This window comes from Saimiri boliviensis, chromosome 2 (genome assembly GCF_048565385.1).
Source record: "Saimiri boliviensis isolate mSaiBol1 chromosome 2, mSaiBol1.pri, whole genome shotgun sequence".
NCBI classification, from domain to species: domain Eukaryota; kingdom Metazoa; phylum Chordata; class Mammalia; order Primates; family Cebidae; genus Saimiri; species Saimiri boliviensis.
The window spans coordinates 118,839,845-118,856,578 of NC_133450.1; the positions used below are offsets into that span (position 1 = coordinate 118,839,845).

General features: G+C 35.8%; 1 protein-coding gene across 5 annotated transcripts in view; it reads left to right on the forward strand.

The window, feature by feature from the left end:
* The window catches only part of DPH6 (diphthamine biosynthesis 6), a 520,575-nt gene that overhangs the window by 195,814 nt on the left and 308,027 nt on the right, over positions 1-16,734 (forward strand). For 2 of the 5 annotated variants that reach the window (XM_074394120.1, XM_003935745.4), the window contains one exon: positions 5-11,483. The exons of the other annotated variants lie outside the window; for them this stretch is intronic. In XM_074394120.1, the coding sequence (XP_074250221.1) occupies positions 5-58 (54 nt within the window). In that variant the 3' untranslated portion in view covers positions 59-11,483. Of the gene's footprint in view, positions 1-4; positions 11,484-16,734 lie in introns of those variants that run through there. 5 annotated transcript variants of the gene reach the window in all.

Sequence of the window (16,734 nt, forward strand, 5' to 3'; positions counted from 1 at the left end):
TTAGGTGTCCTCAGTGCCTGATAACTACAGAACATCTAATTATATATATAATTTTTGAAAAATGTTTCTGAACATTGTTCATTAAACTACCATTTTTGTACAAAAAAAAATACAGAGGGTTTTCTCAGTTACTATGACAAGTTTTTTTTCTTGTGACTTACTTTTTTAGAAAAATATACTTTCGTTAGAAGTTAATGGAACCATTTATTAATTGGGAAAATGTCAATGGCTTGTTCATTAATAGTGCCAACTTTCTTGGGATTCATTCTTTCTCTTTTGTTAACACATCTTCCCTATGACTTTTCTTTTATTTCATCTATAACCCTTATTTCCATAGCATTTCTTTTTTTTTTTAATCACACTAGTTTCTTTTCTTCCTTTTCTCTTTCTTTCTCCAGTCTCTGCCAATAATGTCATGATGCAGAGGCATTTGAAAATGAAGATGAAAAGATGGTCACTTTATTTAGCTAGTCAAGCGTTTTCTGCTAGGTGTCACCAAAGTGATTTATTAATTTTATTTAAAATATATTCATGGCTGAAGAGTTTCAGCATTCTTGAACAATTAGGAAGAATGTCATTAACTCTTACCAGTTATTTTGCAACTGATTTTTAAAATACTAATTTTGAATATTATCTATGTTGACCTTAGAAAACTTTTACTAAAAAGTAGGCGTTATATTTCAGAACAGTTTTAGGTTCACAGCAAAATAAAGCAGAAACTGCAGAGATTTCCCATAAACCCTCTACCACCACACATTCACAGCCTCCCCTACTGTCAATGTCCTATAATAGAGTGGTACATTTGTTACAACTAATGAACCTGCATTGACACATTGTCATCACCCAAAGTCCGTAGTTTAAATAAGTATTCACGCTTGGTGTTGTACATAATACGGGTTTTGACAAATGTATAAGGGCATTTGTCAACCATTATAGTATTATGCAGAATAGTTTCACTGCCTTAAAATCCTCTGTGTTTTACTTACTCATCCCTCCCATTCCTTTATCCCTTAGCAACTGATCTTGTTACTATGTACATAGTTTTACTTTTACCAAAATGCAATGTAGTTGAAATCATATAGTATATAGCTTTTCAGATTGGCTTTTTTCATGTATTAATATGCATTTATGTTTCTCCATATCTTGTCCTGGGTATGTACCTCATTTTTTTTTTAGTGTAGAATAAAATTTCATTGTCTGGTTATACCACATTTCATTTGTCCATGCACCTACTGAAGAACATCTGAGTTGCTTCCGTGTTTTGGTAGTTATGAATAAAGCTACTGTAAACATCCATGAACAGGTTTTTGTCTGAAGAGAAGTTTTTAAGTTTTCATGTGTGTAAATACCAAGGTGCATTAAGTTTTCACATTTGTGAGTACCAAGGAGAACAATTAGTAGATCATATGCTAAGAGTATGTTTATCTCTGTAAAAAAAAACTGCCAAACTGTTTTCCAAAGTAGTTGTACTATTTTGTATTCCCATCAACAATGAATGAGAGTTTCTGTTGTTCCACCTCCTGACAGCATTAAGCACTGTAGGTATTTGGACTTTTGCCATTCTAGTAGGTCTGAAGTGTTCTCTCATTGTTGTTTTAGTTTGCAACTCCCTAAAGATACATGATGTTGATCATCTTTTCATGTTTATTAGCCATCTGTATATTTTCTTTGGTGAGGTGTCTCTTCAAATCTTTTGCCTTTTTTTTTAATTTACTTTAAGTTCTGGGGTACATATGCAGAACATGCAAGTTTGTTACATAGTTATACACATGGCATGGTGCTTTGCTGCATCATCAACCTATTTTTAATGGGGGTTTATTTTCTTATTATTGAGCTTTAAGAGTTCTTTGTATATTTTGGTTAACAGTTCTTTATCAAATATGTATTTGCAAATGTGTTCTACTATTCTGTTTTGTCTTGTTCATTCTCTTAGCAGTGTCTTTTACAAAGCACAAGTTTTTAATTTTAAGGAACTCTAGCTTATCAATTCTTTTTTTCTAGCATTGTGCTTTTAGTGTTATATCTATAAAAGCATTGCAAAATCCAATTTCATGTAGATTTTTTCCTAAGTTGTCTTGTCAAAGTTAAATAGCTTTATGCTTTATGTTTATGTTTGTGATACATTCTGAATTAATTTTTGTAAAGGATTTAACGTCTATATATAGATTCGGTTTTTTAAATGTAGATAATTCAGTTGTTTCAGTGCCATTTCTTGAAAAGGCTATATTTTCTCCATCGTATTGCCTCATTCTTTTGCATATTTGTGTGTTCTTTTTCTTGGTCCCTAGTCTGTTCCATTGATGGATTTGTCTCTCTTGCCAGTACCACAGTCTTGATTACTATAGCTTTGCAGTAAATTTTCAAGTCAGATACTCTTAGTCTCCCAACTTTGTTCATCTTCAGTATGTTATTGACCCTTCTGAGGTTTTTGTCTCTCCATAAAAACTTTACAATCAGTTTTTCCTTATCCAAAAAAACCTTGCTTGGATTTCAACTGAGATTGACGATCAGTTTGGGAAGGATTTGCATCATGACAATACTTAGTCTTTTTATCCATGAACATGGAATATCTCTTTGTTTAGTTCTTTGAATTCATTCATTGGAATTTTTTCTCTTTATTTTGATAGCTTAATATGTTACGTGTTGGCCCAATTAGGACTATTTAGGATTTTTCTTTTATTTCTTTGTTTAAATAGCAGACTTTAAGGTGGTATTTTTGGTGTGAATTCAGACTTAGTTGATATGCCTGTCTCTCAGTCACAGGGTCCAGGGCTAAACTTTCACAAGTCACCAGTTTTGCTCCTAAACTAACCCACATGGTAGAGAAGGAATTCTTTAGACAGAAAACAAAGTACAATTACCAAAAGAAAAATGAATAAGTGCTGGAAAACAAAAATAACAGGTACTCTTCTAAATATTTTATCAAAATCATATTGTATTTCAGACACATCTTAATAAGTTAACATTTTACCCGAAATACTAGTACTACCTAGAATGCAATACCCTAAATACCACTAAATCAATCCATTCCCTAAATTCCATCAGTTTTCGTTTGCTCTGTATGACATTTGCAATCTAACTTAACCTTAGTTACTTTGATGAACTACTTTTGGCCTTTTTTCAGTCTTCATAATCCTTAATCCCTTTCCTTGATAATATTGACCACCATGTCTTTGAAAATTTCCCCTATAATGGTCATATGCCTCTGTACTAGTCTGACATTTTTTCTACCTCTCTTGAGATTTCTTCTGTCTTCTTCAGTAGCTTCTCTTCTTTTTACCTTCAACATGCTCATATCCTGCAAGTTCTTTTTATGGGTCCATTCTTTTCTTTTTCAATATTTTCTTTTTCTGGAATTATTTATTTTCCTCAAGTTTAATTTTCACCTCTTTATGCATATGATTCCCAGGTCACTCTCTTTCTAGTCTTTCTACTAATATTTACTTTCTCCTTAACTCTAGGTTCTTATTTCTGACTGGCTGCTGCTCATGGCTACTAATGTCATTCTCATTATGTACAAAATTTGAATTCATTTTCCCCTCAAAGTGTCTTTATTCTGTTTTTGTTATTTTACTGTTCTCCTCACAGTAACTCAAGCACAGACTATTGGAATCATCTCTTAAGCCATTGTCTCATTTACTATGAATATTCAATGGATTATCTAATCTTTTATGTTCTAGTCCCAATATATATCTTAACATCTTTCCATCCCCATGTTTATCTCTCAATAAAGTTGTATCTTGCCCAACTCTTGGACAAGATACAACTAATTCAAATCCTTGCTTTCATATTCTCCATATTCAATTTCACTACCATATAGATTTTCTTTCTAGTGTATGTTTTCATGCACAAAATTCCACAATAGTGCTTCATTATTTTCTAATTGAATAAGATGATTAGCTGTGAATCAAAGACTGTCTGACATATTTCTATAACACTCTTTTTCAGTTTTACTCCCAGGATTCCCCTACATGACCACTTTCCTCTATTAATACTGAACCAGTGACCACTCCCTGATTATGCCTTCTGCTTCTCTCCTTCCTTGCCTTAATCTATCTTACCAGCTTTCCTTTCTTCTTCTCTCCTTAACTTTTTAATGCTACCCACTATGCAAGATTGAACTCAGAGTCTTATGCCTTTAGGCACAAGAGATGAACTGCCGTGTCACTTTGTTTCTCTTCCTTCCTTATTGCAAATAATCTTACTTATTCTGCTTTATGTTAGTTATATTTGTTTAAGGACTTATTTCTACTAGGTTACAGATGTCTTGACTGCCATTCCATTTTTGTCTTCATAACTTCTGTAACAGCTGTTACTTCTGCAATAAGAACGTCTTAATTTAATTGATTATTTGTATACTTTTTTTTATTTATACAGAATCTTACAGTTGTGTCTGCATTCACGTTATATGCCATTTAATGATTTTTTTCATTTATCTTTTTAGAGAGAAATGCCTTAAGCAAACTAGAATGTAAAATTAAACATTAAAAAAATACTGTTAGTGTAAATTTTGATTTATCATTTAGATTTTCACTTTACATATGATGACTCTTAAACTTTTCTATTAAATAATTAATCTACTTAAATTGTACCTTTAAGTTAAAATTCTGAATTATTTTTATGAGTGTAAAAATGATATCAACTAACCATGGGATTCTTAACCAAATAACCAAATAATAGAAAGCTGTGGGATAAAAATGGAGAAATACATTAAAATTTCTTTGGGGCCCTGACTTTATTGCTTATGGCAAACTTGATAGTAAAATTTACCATACATCACTACAGTGACAGGCTTGAGAAAATGAAAAATCCAAAGCTTTACATAAATCAGTCAGAAGATTATATTAAAATATATAACCTTTAACAGAAAAATCAGACTTTTACTTGTAACTACTCAGAATGCTCTTCCTTATGTAGTTGTTTTAGATTTTCAAACAGCTTTGTGAAAAATAGTATTTTAAAGTAATTCTCGACAAAGCCATTGTATTTATAGAGAGACAAAGTTCACAGAAATTTAACTTCAGTTTTGTTAACGTTCCCACTTTTACTTAGTATTTAACTGTGCTTTTGTTGAAATAATTTCCTAAGTACTATTGTCCTATAATCAGCACTTAACTTCATTTTTTTGTTGAAATAATTTCATGGGACAATTATATATTTTATGTAATAATAATAACGCACACTTTTAAAAGTTGTAACTTTTAAAAACATCATAAGTCTTATAGCCCATTCTTAGCTCTTTCATTTTATTTTGCTGTATTTGAGATATATGTCTTGAAAAACTTTGTAACGTTTAGCCATCTCTGTGCTTTTATTTTTCTCTTCAGCATATATCTTGAATACCTACTCTGTTTAAAAAACTACTAGGTGTACATGGAAGTTACTATAAATATAGGTAAATAACAGCGTAATTCTAGTCTTAACACTAAAATGAAATTACTACTGTAATCATCCCAGTGTTATGATTACAGTGACAGATAACACTAGTTTTGCTAATCTGAACTGACATTATGACCATAACATGTTGTTGATTCATGGTAAACAGTGATGTGTGAGTTATGATCCTGTTTTTCTAAAATGGTGGTAGAGGCAGGGAACTTACATGTTTATTTATGTATGAATGAGGATAGGAAGAGACCGGCATACGATCACCAATCCACTGGTAGTATTGGATTAGGGGGTAAACAGAGAACCTTAATTCTTTATTTATCTGTTATCTGTGACTACATAGAATGAGCATATATTTTTAAATTTTTTAAATATCTGATTAAGAAAATTAAGAGACAGCAGTATAGTGAATTCCAGTGCTAAATAAATACTTAAATGTATTCTTTAACATTTTACTAGTCTTGGTAGAAAGAGACAGTAGGGCCCCTTAAAACTTTCCATTGAATTCAGGTGAAAACATTACTCACAATGGGGAATTAAAATCTAGTTGATCCTATAGTAAAGTTGAAAAAAAGACTCCTTTAGAAAATTACACACACACACACACACACACACACACACACCCAAATACACACACACGATGACTAAAAGTGTTGGAATGGTAGGCCTCTCAAGTATGTTGTGCATGGGAATTTGCTGTCATCACTAACAGCAACATGTATAAACTCAAGGGATCCCATCGATGGCGGTATGCTGCAACTGCCTCTGTACAGCCTACAGAATATTTCCTTACATATAGGACAAAGAAGGTAAGAAGATAAAGGATGACTTTTATTTGCCAACGTTTGGTTCAGCACAACTTTTCTACCCTGTCTCCCCACATTTGCCCTTAGGCTAAGGAGCAGAAAAGAGATTTGGCAAGATGGAACAAGGTATTTACCAGTCGAAAACCTGATGGTGTAAAACTAAATGGTAAAACTTGAGGCTTGAATAGGTACTGGGCTTTAGGTACTACTGGGTCACTGTTGCTATACATGGTAATTGGAGCTGATTGATAAATTAGGGATCAGTTTGACCCACATTTAGAGGACTAGTTCACTCATTTCTGTCTCTAGTAAATGGATGTCAGTAGTAGCAACACCACGCCGTGATGGTATCATTTGTGTTGGGAATCAAACTGGGCAATGGAAGAGTGTTTTTTAAGCCTAAATCTATGGAAGAGGGTAATAATAAAAGTTATCAGTAATGCTTCCAAACTTCAATTGCCTCTATTTTTTAGCATTTACATTTACCTAGTTGTTATGCTAACCAATGCAGTTTTTATTGTTGCTGCTGCTGTTGCTTTAAGAAATAAAATTTCTGTTTGTTGTTTTCATAAAGTTCCAGTGTTGTGTTTCTAATAAAAGAGAATCCACATACTATTTATTCATTTAGAACATATTTTTTGAATGTTTATTCTTATATGCATGGTACTGTTTAGAAATTGAGCATTCATTAGCAAACTGAACAGCTAAAAAAATATTGCTTTCATGTAGTTTGTATCCTATGGAGTGAGACAGATAGACAAGTAAATAAAATATAGAAGAGACCTTGGTAAGAAAGTTGCCTCACTGCCCATAGATTTGGCGATTGGGTTTTATAGAATAAGCATAATCTAGGAATCTTGAAGTGCTTATAATGACAGATTTAAGCCCAGGTTGAGGGTAATATTACCAGTCCTTTTGGTCACATTGGCAGATGCTATTTGTGAGTTGTGTTTGTGGTCGGGTAGAAAAGGTGTTAAGTTCTTTCCAGGAGCCTGTAGATATAGCCAAAGAGCCAATCACTGACCTGGAAAAGAGATCAGAAGAAAATCTTCAGAATGAAAACACTTCGATTTTTGTTTAAATAATTTCATGGGACAGTTATATACTTTATATAATAATAAAAACACATAAAGATAGAAAATACACATAAAAGAATAAGAGGCATGGAAATAGTGAGAAAGTCAAAAATGTATGTAATTAAGAGTGTCAGAAAGACTAGAGGGAGAATGGGAAAGGTGCAATGTTTAAAAACATAGTAGCTTAGAGCCTTCCAAAATTAGCAAAACATACCAAAGTATAGAGTCAAGAAGTCTTATGAACCCCAAACAAATTAAAAATAGTTTTTGTTTGTTTGTTTGTTTGTTTTGAAACGGAGTTTCGCTCTTGTTACCCAGGCTGGAGTGCAGTGGCGTGATCTCGGCTCACCGCAACCTCCACCTCCTGGGTTCAGGCAGTTCTCCTGCCTCAGCCTCCTGAGTAGCTGGGATTACAGGCACGCGCCACCATGCCCAGCTAATTTTTTGTATTTTTAGTAGAGATGAGGTTTCACTATGTTGGCCAGGATGGTCTCAATCTCTTGACCTCGTGATCCACTCGCCTCTGCCTCCCAAAGTGCTGGGATAACAGGCGTGAGCCACCGTGCCCGGCCCCCCCAACTTTTCAATAGAAATATTGAAGCCAGTAGTCAGTTGAATCATATTTTGATAGCGCTAAATGAAAATAATTTCCATCCTTGAATTATACCCAGCAATAATATCCTTCAAGAATAAAAGTGGAGGAATTTCCAGGATGAAGTAATCTGTCAAATTTAATTTAATAGTTCACTTATGGTTTATCCATTTTGCTGTATGTAATTTTTTTCTCAAGCTATATATACACTTTAGTTAATAACATGCATGACATGGTCTAAATAGTGATATCTGCAACTTACCGAGCACTGCATCAAAAATATAAGATAGATTGATGGTGAATGATAAATATGTGATAAATACAACCATACGCTAATTGTGGAGTTTAGGTCATGGATGTATAGGTGGTCATTGGAAAATCCTTTAAGCTTTTTCGTATATTTAAATTTTTCTTCAAAAAATGTTGGGAAAAAAACATGAAGCTAAAAATTGTTCAAACAAAAACTAAGAAAATTTGTTACCAGGGAATACCACACCAAAGGATAGTAAAGGATTTTAAGGCAGAAGGAAATTATACTGGATAGAATATCAGACATGAAGGAAAAATCAATGAGAAATGAAAGGAGTAAACATAAGAAAATATAAGAAGATGTTAACTCTTTGTAACAATAACATAATGTTTCTTGGAGTTTAAAATATACATAGAATTACATAAAAAGCAGTGCACATAACTAAGAGTGTTAGGGAAGTGGAGTTAAATGGTTAATCTCTGCATTGTATATTTAAAAAGGCAAATGTTGGCATTAATAATAAACCTCATAAATGAAGATAACACATCGTAAATTCTAGAATCACTAAAGTAATATAAATGAGTATAATGTAATCTAATGAAGAAGGGAAAAATCAAATAATGAAAAATAATTTTTAAAAGGCAATAGAAAGGCCAAACAATAAAGTAAAATAAGGATAGAACAACTAGCAGAAGCAAATGATGGGGTAAGGTTATATATTTAAGTGCAAATATATAAATAATTACATTAAATACAAATGCATCACTGTTTTACTTAAAGAAAAAAAATATTAGGTTGAATAGAAGGCAAACACAAAATCTCTACTGTTTGGAAGAGACACCACTAAAAATAAGGGCACAGAAAGAATGAAAGTAGAGGAAACATGTGCCATGCAAAAGCTAGGCAAAAGAGAGTTTATGTAGATGTCTTTTAATAGAAGACAAAATGAATGAAAAGCATTACTGTAAAGTACATGGCAATATGTTAAAAGGCATAGTTCTCCAGGAAGATGTAACAGTTCTTTGTGTGTGTGTGTGTGTGTGTGTGTGTGTGTGTGTGTGTGTGTGTGTACACACCATCTTAAAATGTATAACAAAGATTGACAGTAGGGGATTTTTTTATGACAAATTTGTAGTCATAATTCAATGCCTTTCTCAAGTATTGATATTTAAAAACAGACAAAATTATCAAGGATATAGAAAGTTAAAATAACACAATTAGCAAACCTGACCCAACAAACATAGAAACACAGTATCCAACAACTGCGTACACATAGTAGTCTTTTCAAGCAAACTAGAAATTATACAAAAGTTAGTTATACCGAGGGCCATAATACAAGTCTACAAATGTCAAAGGAATGAAATTATACAGGGAATGTTATCTTACAAGATTATGCTAAAACCTAGTAATAAAAAAGATGGTTAGAAAGAAATACACTAGTAAGATAGCAGAGTGGGAAGTCACTAACCCCATTTCCCCATGGGGACAATAATGTATCCTCCAAAGAGCCTTTATGAGAACTCTAGAAACCGGTTAAGTCACTCTACCTTAGGTATGCTCAGAGTCAAAGACAACCGCATTGAAATGGGTAAGAAAAGCCATTTTGTGTCACCTGTGATGCTCCCTCCCCCAGTACAACACAACTGAGCGTAATCAGAAAGATTATGGCTTCTCCCTTGGAAGGAAAGAAGAAGAGTGGAATGTTAAAGGTACATTGCAACTCTTTGGGGCAATGACTAAAGGGACTGGTTCTGTCTCATCAGACTTGAAATGCAGGCAGGATCATGGCATATTTGGATGCCTACAAGTTACAAAGAACAAAAGAGAGTTTAGAAGTTTACTACAATGCCAGAAAACCAGCAATAAAGATTGAGGCCAGCAGAGCTTCTCACATTTGGGAGAAAGAGATCAACTCATGGTTTCTCCCACAGGAGGGAAGGAGAAGTGTGTCTAGTATTCCAGATTTTCAGAGGGTGACCCAAAAGTCTGGTTACTGTCTCTCCTAATTTGGAGTGACAGAACTGGCATATTTTGGATTCCTGATGGCCACAGAGAACAGAAAAGAAAGCTCAGTGGCTTTTAATGTTTCCTGAGAACCTGTAGCACTGCAGACAGACTCTACAGAGCAAGAGACCACCAGCTTCTGAAAAGAAAACTGGCAAACCTCTCTCCTTGCAAAATTACATGCACAAACCCAGGGAAGAGGCATCTCCCGAAAAGGTTTAAGAGGACCCAAAGTTTCTAACTGGGTTGACTGATGAAGGTCTTCTCCTATGTGAAGCCACTTTTAGATGACTGGAAGAGACAGTTGCTTTTTCAAATCAGAAAAAAATGTAAAAAATAAGACACATGAAGAAACAGGGAAATATGACCAATCAGAGGCCCAAAATAGATCTTCAGAAACAGGCCCTAAAGAAATGAAAATCTATTAGTATGAATTACTTGACAAAGAGTTCAAAGTAATCATTATAAAGCTCAGTGTGCTATAAGGCAACATAAACAACTAAATGAAATTGGGGAAAATGACGCATGAACAAAATGAAAAAATCAACAAAGAGATGGAAACTGAAAAACAGAAACTCTAGAACCAAAGAATATAATAACTGAACCGAAAAATTCACTAGAGAGGTTCAACAGCAGACTTGATCAAACAGAAAAAGGAATTGGGAATCTTGAAGTCAGGTCATTTGAATTTTTTGAGTCAGAATAATAAAATAAGTGTGGCATGGGGAGAACAGTGAATAAAACCTAGAACACTTACAGGACATGATCAAGCAGACCAATCTATACAGTATGAAAGTACAAGAAGGATAAGAGAGGAGGAAAAAAGAGGGTTACTTAAAGAAGTAATAGCTGAATCCAACATGTCAAAAAGATAATCCACCATGATCAACTGAGTTTCATACCAGGAACACGGGGTGGTTTAACATACACAAGTCAATAACTATGATATCTCAGATAAATAGAATTAAAAACAAAAGTCAAATCTTCATTTCAATAGATGCAGAAAAAGCCTTCAACAAAATCCGGCATCACTTCATGATTAAAACTCTCAGCAAAATAGGCATACAAGGGGCATATGTTAATCTAATAAAAGCCATCTATGACAAACCCACAGCAAACATAATATTGAATCAGGAAAATTGAAAGCATTCCCTCTGAGAACCAGAACATGACAAGAATGTCCACTCTCACCACTCCTCTTCAACATAGTATTGGGAGTCCTAGCCAGAGCAATTAGACAAGAGAAAGAAATAAAGAGCATCTAAATCAGTAAAGGGGAAGTCAAAGTGTCACTGTTTGCTAATGATATCGTTTACCTTGAAAACCTTAAGGACTCCTTTAGAAAGCTCCTAGAATTGATAAAATAATTCAGCAAAGTTTCTGGATACAAGAGTAATACACACAAATCAGTAGCTCTTCTATACACCAACAACAACCAAGTGGAAAATCAAATCAAGAGCTCAACCCCTTTTACAATAGCTGCCCTCCCCAACAAAAAAAAAAAGAAAAAAAAAGAATATGCCTAACCAAGGAGTTGAAAGACCCCTACAAGGAAAGTCACCATCACTGCTGAAAGAAATCATGGACAACATGAACACCTGGAAACAAGTCCCATGCTCATGGATGGTAGAATCAATATTGTGAAAATGACCATACTGCCAAAAGCAGTCTAAAAATTCAATACAGTCCTCTTCAAAATACCATCATCATTCTTCACAGAATTAGAAAAGACAATTCTAAAATTTACATGGAGCCAAAAAAGAGCCCACATAATCAAAGCAAGGTTAAGCAAAAAGAACAAATCTAGAGACATCACACTGCCTGATTTCAAACTATAAAATAAGGCCATAGTCACCAAAACAGCGTGGTACTGGTATGAAAATAGACGCATAGACCAGTAAAACAGAATAGAGAACCCAGAAATAAACCCAAATAGTTACAGCAAACTGATCTTTGACAAAGCAAACAAAAACATAAAGTGGGGAAAGGACACCCTATTCAACAAATGGGGCAGGGATAATTGGCTAGCCACATGTAGGAGAATGAAATTGGATTTTTATCTCTCATCTTACACAAAAATCAACTCAAGATAGATTAAGGACTGAAACGTAAGACCAGAAACTATAAAAATTCTAGAAGGTAACATTGGAAAACCTCTTCTAGACATGGGCTTGAGCAAGGATTTCATGACCAAGAACCCAAAACCAAATGTAATAAGAACTAACATAAATGGCTGGGACCTAATTAACCTAAGAGCTTTTGCATGGCAAAAGGAACAGTCAGCAGAGTAAACAGACAACTCACAGAGTGGGAGAAAATCTTTACAGTCTATACATTTGACAAAGGACTAATATCCAGAATTTACAACAAACTCAAATCAGTAAGAAAAAAAAAGAAACAATCTCATCAATAAGTGGGCTAAGTACATGAATAGACAATTCTCAAAATAAGGTATACAAATGGCCAACAAACATAGGAAAAAATGCTCAACACTAATGATCAAGGAATATAAATCAAAACCATAAAGTAATACCACCTCACTCCTGCAAGAATGGTCATAATTAAAAAAAATAAACAGTAGATGCTGCTGTGGATGTGGTGAACAGGAAACACTTTTACGCTGCTGGTGGGGATGTAAACTAGTGCTCCCATTATGGAAAACAGTGTGGAAATTCCTTAAAGAACTAAAAGTAGAACTGTCATTTGATTGAGCTATCCCACTACTCAGTATCTACCCAGAGAAAAATAAGTAATTATTCAAAAAAAGGTACATGCACAAGCACGTTTGTAGCTGCACGATTCACAATTGCTGAATTGTGGAACCAACCCAAACACGCATACCTGGTACCAAATCGTGGAACCAACCTAAATGCCCATCAATCAGTGAGTGCATAAAGAAATTGTGGTATATAAATGTATATATATATATATATATATATATATGATATATGTGTGTATATATACATTTCTCTGTGTGCGTGTGTGTATGGAATACTATGCAGCCATAAAAAGGAATTAATTAACAGCATTTTCAGTGACCTAGATGAGATTAGAGACTATTATTCTAAGTGAAGTAAATCAGGAATGGAAAACTAAACATTATATATTCTCACTGATATGTGGGAGCTAAGCTATGAGAATGCAAAACCATAAGAATGATACGGTGGACATTGGGGACTTAAGTGGAAGAGTGAGAGTGGGGCAAGAGACAGAAGTCTACAAATTGGGTGCATATATTCTGTTCAGGTGATAGTTGCACCCCAAATCTCACAAATCACCAGTGAAGAACTTATATAACCAAATACCATCTATATCCCAATAACTTATGGGGGGAAAAAAAACAGACACAATTATGCAGAACAAAGGATCAGTGAAAAAATAATATTTGAATTTAGCCAATTAGATGAACAAAATCAAAAAAGAAAGGAAAATAGTTAAAACAGCATGCAAAATTTATAAATCTATGCAACCTATGGAGTAACAGAGGGAGAAAAGACAAATGTCAGAAATATTACTGAAAGACATAACAGTGGCTCACTCCTGTAATCCCAGCACTTTGGCTGAACAGGGTTGGCAGATCAGTTGAAGTCAAGAGTTTGAGACCAGCTTGGCCAACAAAGTGAAACTCCATCTCTACTAAAAATGCAAAAATAGCTGGGTGTGGTGGTGGCCACCTGTAATCCCAGCTACTAGGGAGGCTGAGGCGTGAGAATCACTGTAACCCCCAGGAGGCAGAGGTTTCAGTGAGTTGAGATTGTGCCACTGCCCTCCACCCTGGGTGACAGAATAAGACCCTATGTCAAAAAAGGAAAAAAAGGACATAATGGATCTAAACTTGCCAAATCAAGGAGTGAAGTCGTATTAGTCTCACATTGCTATAAAGGACTGCCCAAGACTGGGTAATTTATAAAGGAAGGAAGTTCATTTAACTCACAGTTCTTCATGGCTGGTGAGGCCTCAGGAAACTTACAGTCATGGCAGAAGGGGAAGCAAACATAGCATTCTTACATGATGGCAGGAAGAAGTGCCAAGCAGGGGAAATGCCCCTTATAAAATCATCAAATCTCATGAGAACTCACTATAACAAGAACAGCAGCATTATGGTACTCTCCCCACAATTCAGTTACTTCCCACTGGGTCCTCCCCATTACATGTGAAGATTACGACAACTACTATTCAAGATTATATTTGAGTGAGGACACAGCCAGACCACTCCGGCCCTTCCCAAATCTCATGTACTCACCGTTCATAACACAATCATGCCTTACCAACAGTCCCTCAAAGCCTTAACTCATTCCAGTATTAACCCAAAAGTCCAAGTCCGAAGTCTCATCTGATACAAGGCAATTCCCTTTTTCATATGAGCCAGTAAAATCAAAACCAAATTAGCTACTTCCTAGATACAGTGGGGGTACAGGCATTTGGTAAATACACCCCATTCCAAATGGGAGAAACTGACCAAAACAAAGGGGCTAAAGGCCTTATACAAATCCAAAATTCAGTGGGGCAGTCAAATCTTAAAGGTCCAAAATGATATCTTTTGACTCCATGTCTCACATCCAGGTCATGCTGATGCATGAACTGGGCTCCCAGGGCCTTGGGAGGCTATGCCTCTATGGCTTTGCAATGTACAGCTCCCTCCAGGCTGCTTTCACAGACCAGTGTTGAGTGTCTGTGGCTTTTTGAGGTGCACGGTGCAATCTATTGGTGTACCTACCATTCTGGGATCTGGAAGAAAGTGGCCCTCTTTTCACAGCTTCACTAGGCAGTGCCCCAGTAGGAACTCTGGGGGCCCTAACCCCATGTTTTCCTTCTGCACTGCCCTAGCAGAGGTTCTCCATGAGGACTCTGCCCCTGAAGTAAACTTCTGCCTGGACATCCAGGTATTTGCATACATCCTCTGAAGTCCAGGTGGACGTATCCAAACCTCAGTTCTTCTGAGCATCCACAGGCTCAACACCACATGAAAGCTGCCAAAGCTTAGGGCTTTCACTCTCTGAAGCCACAGCCCTAGCTGTACCTTGGCCTCTTTTAGCAACAGCTGGAGCAGCTAGAACACAGGACACCAAGGTCCTAGGCTGCAAACAGTAGGGGAGCCCTGGGCCCAGCCCATGAAACCATTTTTCCCTCCTATGCCTCCAGGCTTATGATGGGAAGGGCTGACATGAAAGTTTCTGGCATGCCCTGGAGGCATTTTCCCCATCATTTTGCTGAATAAAATTCAGCTCCTTGTTGCATATGCAAATTTCTCAGAAAATGGGTTTTTTCTTTTCTGTCACATTGTCAGCCTACAAATTTTGCAAATTTTTATGCTCTGCTTCCCTTTTACACGTTCCAATTCCAACCCACATCTTTGTGAATACATAAAACTGAATGCTTTTAACAGCACCTAAGTCACCTCTTGAACGCTTTCCTGCTTAGACATTTCTTCTGTCAGAAAGACTAAATTATCTCTCTCAAGTTCAAAGTTCCATGTAGATCTCTGTGTCAGGGGCAAAATGCTGCCAGTCTCTTTGCTAAAATATAGCAAGTGTCACTTTTCTTCCAGTTCCCAACAAATTCATCATCTCCATCAGACACCACTTCAGACTGGACTTCATTGTTCATATCACTATCAGCATTTTGGTTGAAGCCGTTTAACAAGTCTCTGAGAAGTTCCAAACTTTCTCACATCTTCTTATCTTCTTCTGAGCCCTCCAAACTGTTCTAGCCTCTGCCTGTTACCCAGTTCCAAAGTCATTTTCACATTTTTACATATCTTTACAGCAGCACTCTACTACCTAGTACCAATCCCCTGTATTAGTCCATTCTCATGCTGTTATAAAGGACTGCCTGAGACTGAGTTGAATTGACTCATAGTTCTGTATGGCTGGGGTGGCCTCAGGAAACTTACAATCATGGTGGAAGTGGAAACAAATATGTCCTTCTTCACATGATGTCAGGAAAGAGAAGTGCTGAGCAAAAGGGAGAAAAGCCCCTTATAAAATCACCAGATCTCATGACAACTCACTATCATGAGAACAGCCGCATGGGAGTAACTGCCCTACAATTCACTTCCCTCCCACTGGGTCCGTCCCACAACATGTGGGGATTATGGGAGCTACAATTAAAGATAAGATTTTGATGAGAACACAGCCAAACCATATTGGAAGTGACATTATTCCTAAAGCCCAATGGCTCCTAAATAGATTGAACCCAAAGACTCTACCCTGAGAGACTTATAATCAAATTGTTAAAAGTCAAAGTGAATTTTTGAAGCAGCAAGTTAAAAGCAAATTGCCACCTACAAGGGAGTCTCTACAAGAATGCCAGTGGATTTCTCAGCAGAAACTTTGCAAGCCAGGGTAAGACAATATTCAAAGTTATAAAAAAGAGTAAATGTCAAGGTGGCTGATTAGAAGCAGCTATTGACATAAACCAATGAGAAAACACTAACTGGTAACTGGATCATCCAGGAGGACATGTTGGAATTCATCAAGGAAGTAACACCACCCATAGAGAGCAGAGAAGAGCAAGGCAGGATAATGACCCACTAGGATTGGTGCAGAATGCCAAGGGATACCCTCCACAGCAGGGAAATTGTGAGTGAACCAGAGCCCTCAGGGACTCACAGTTTTG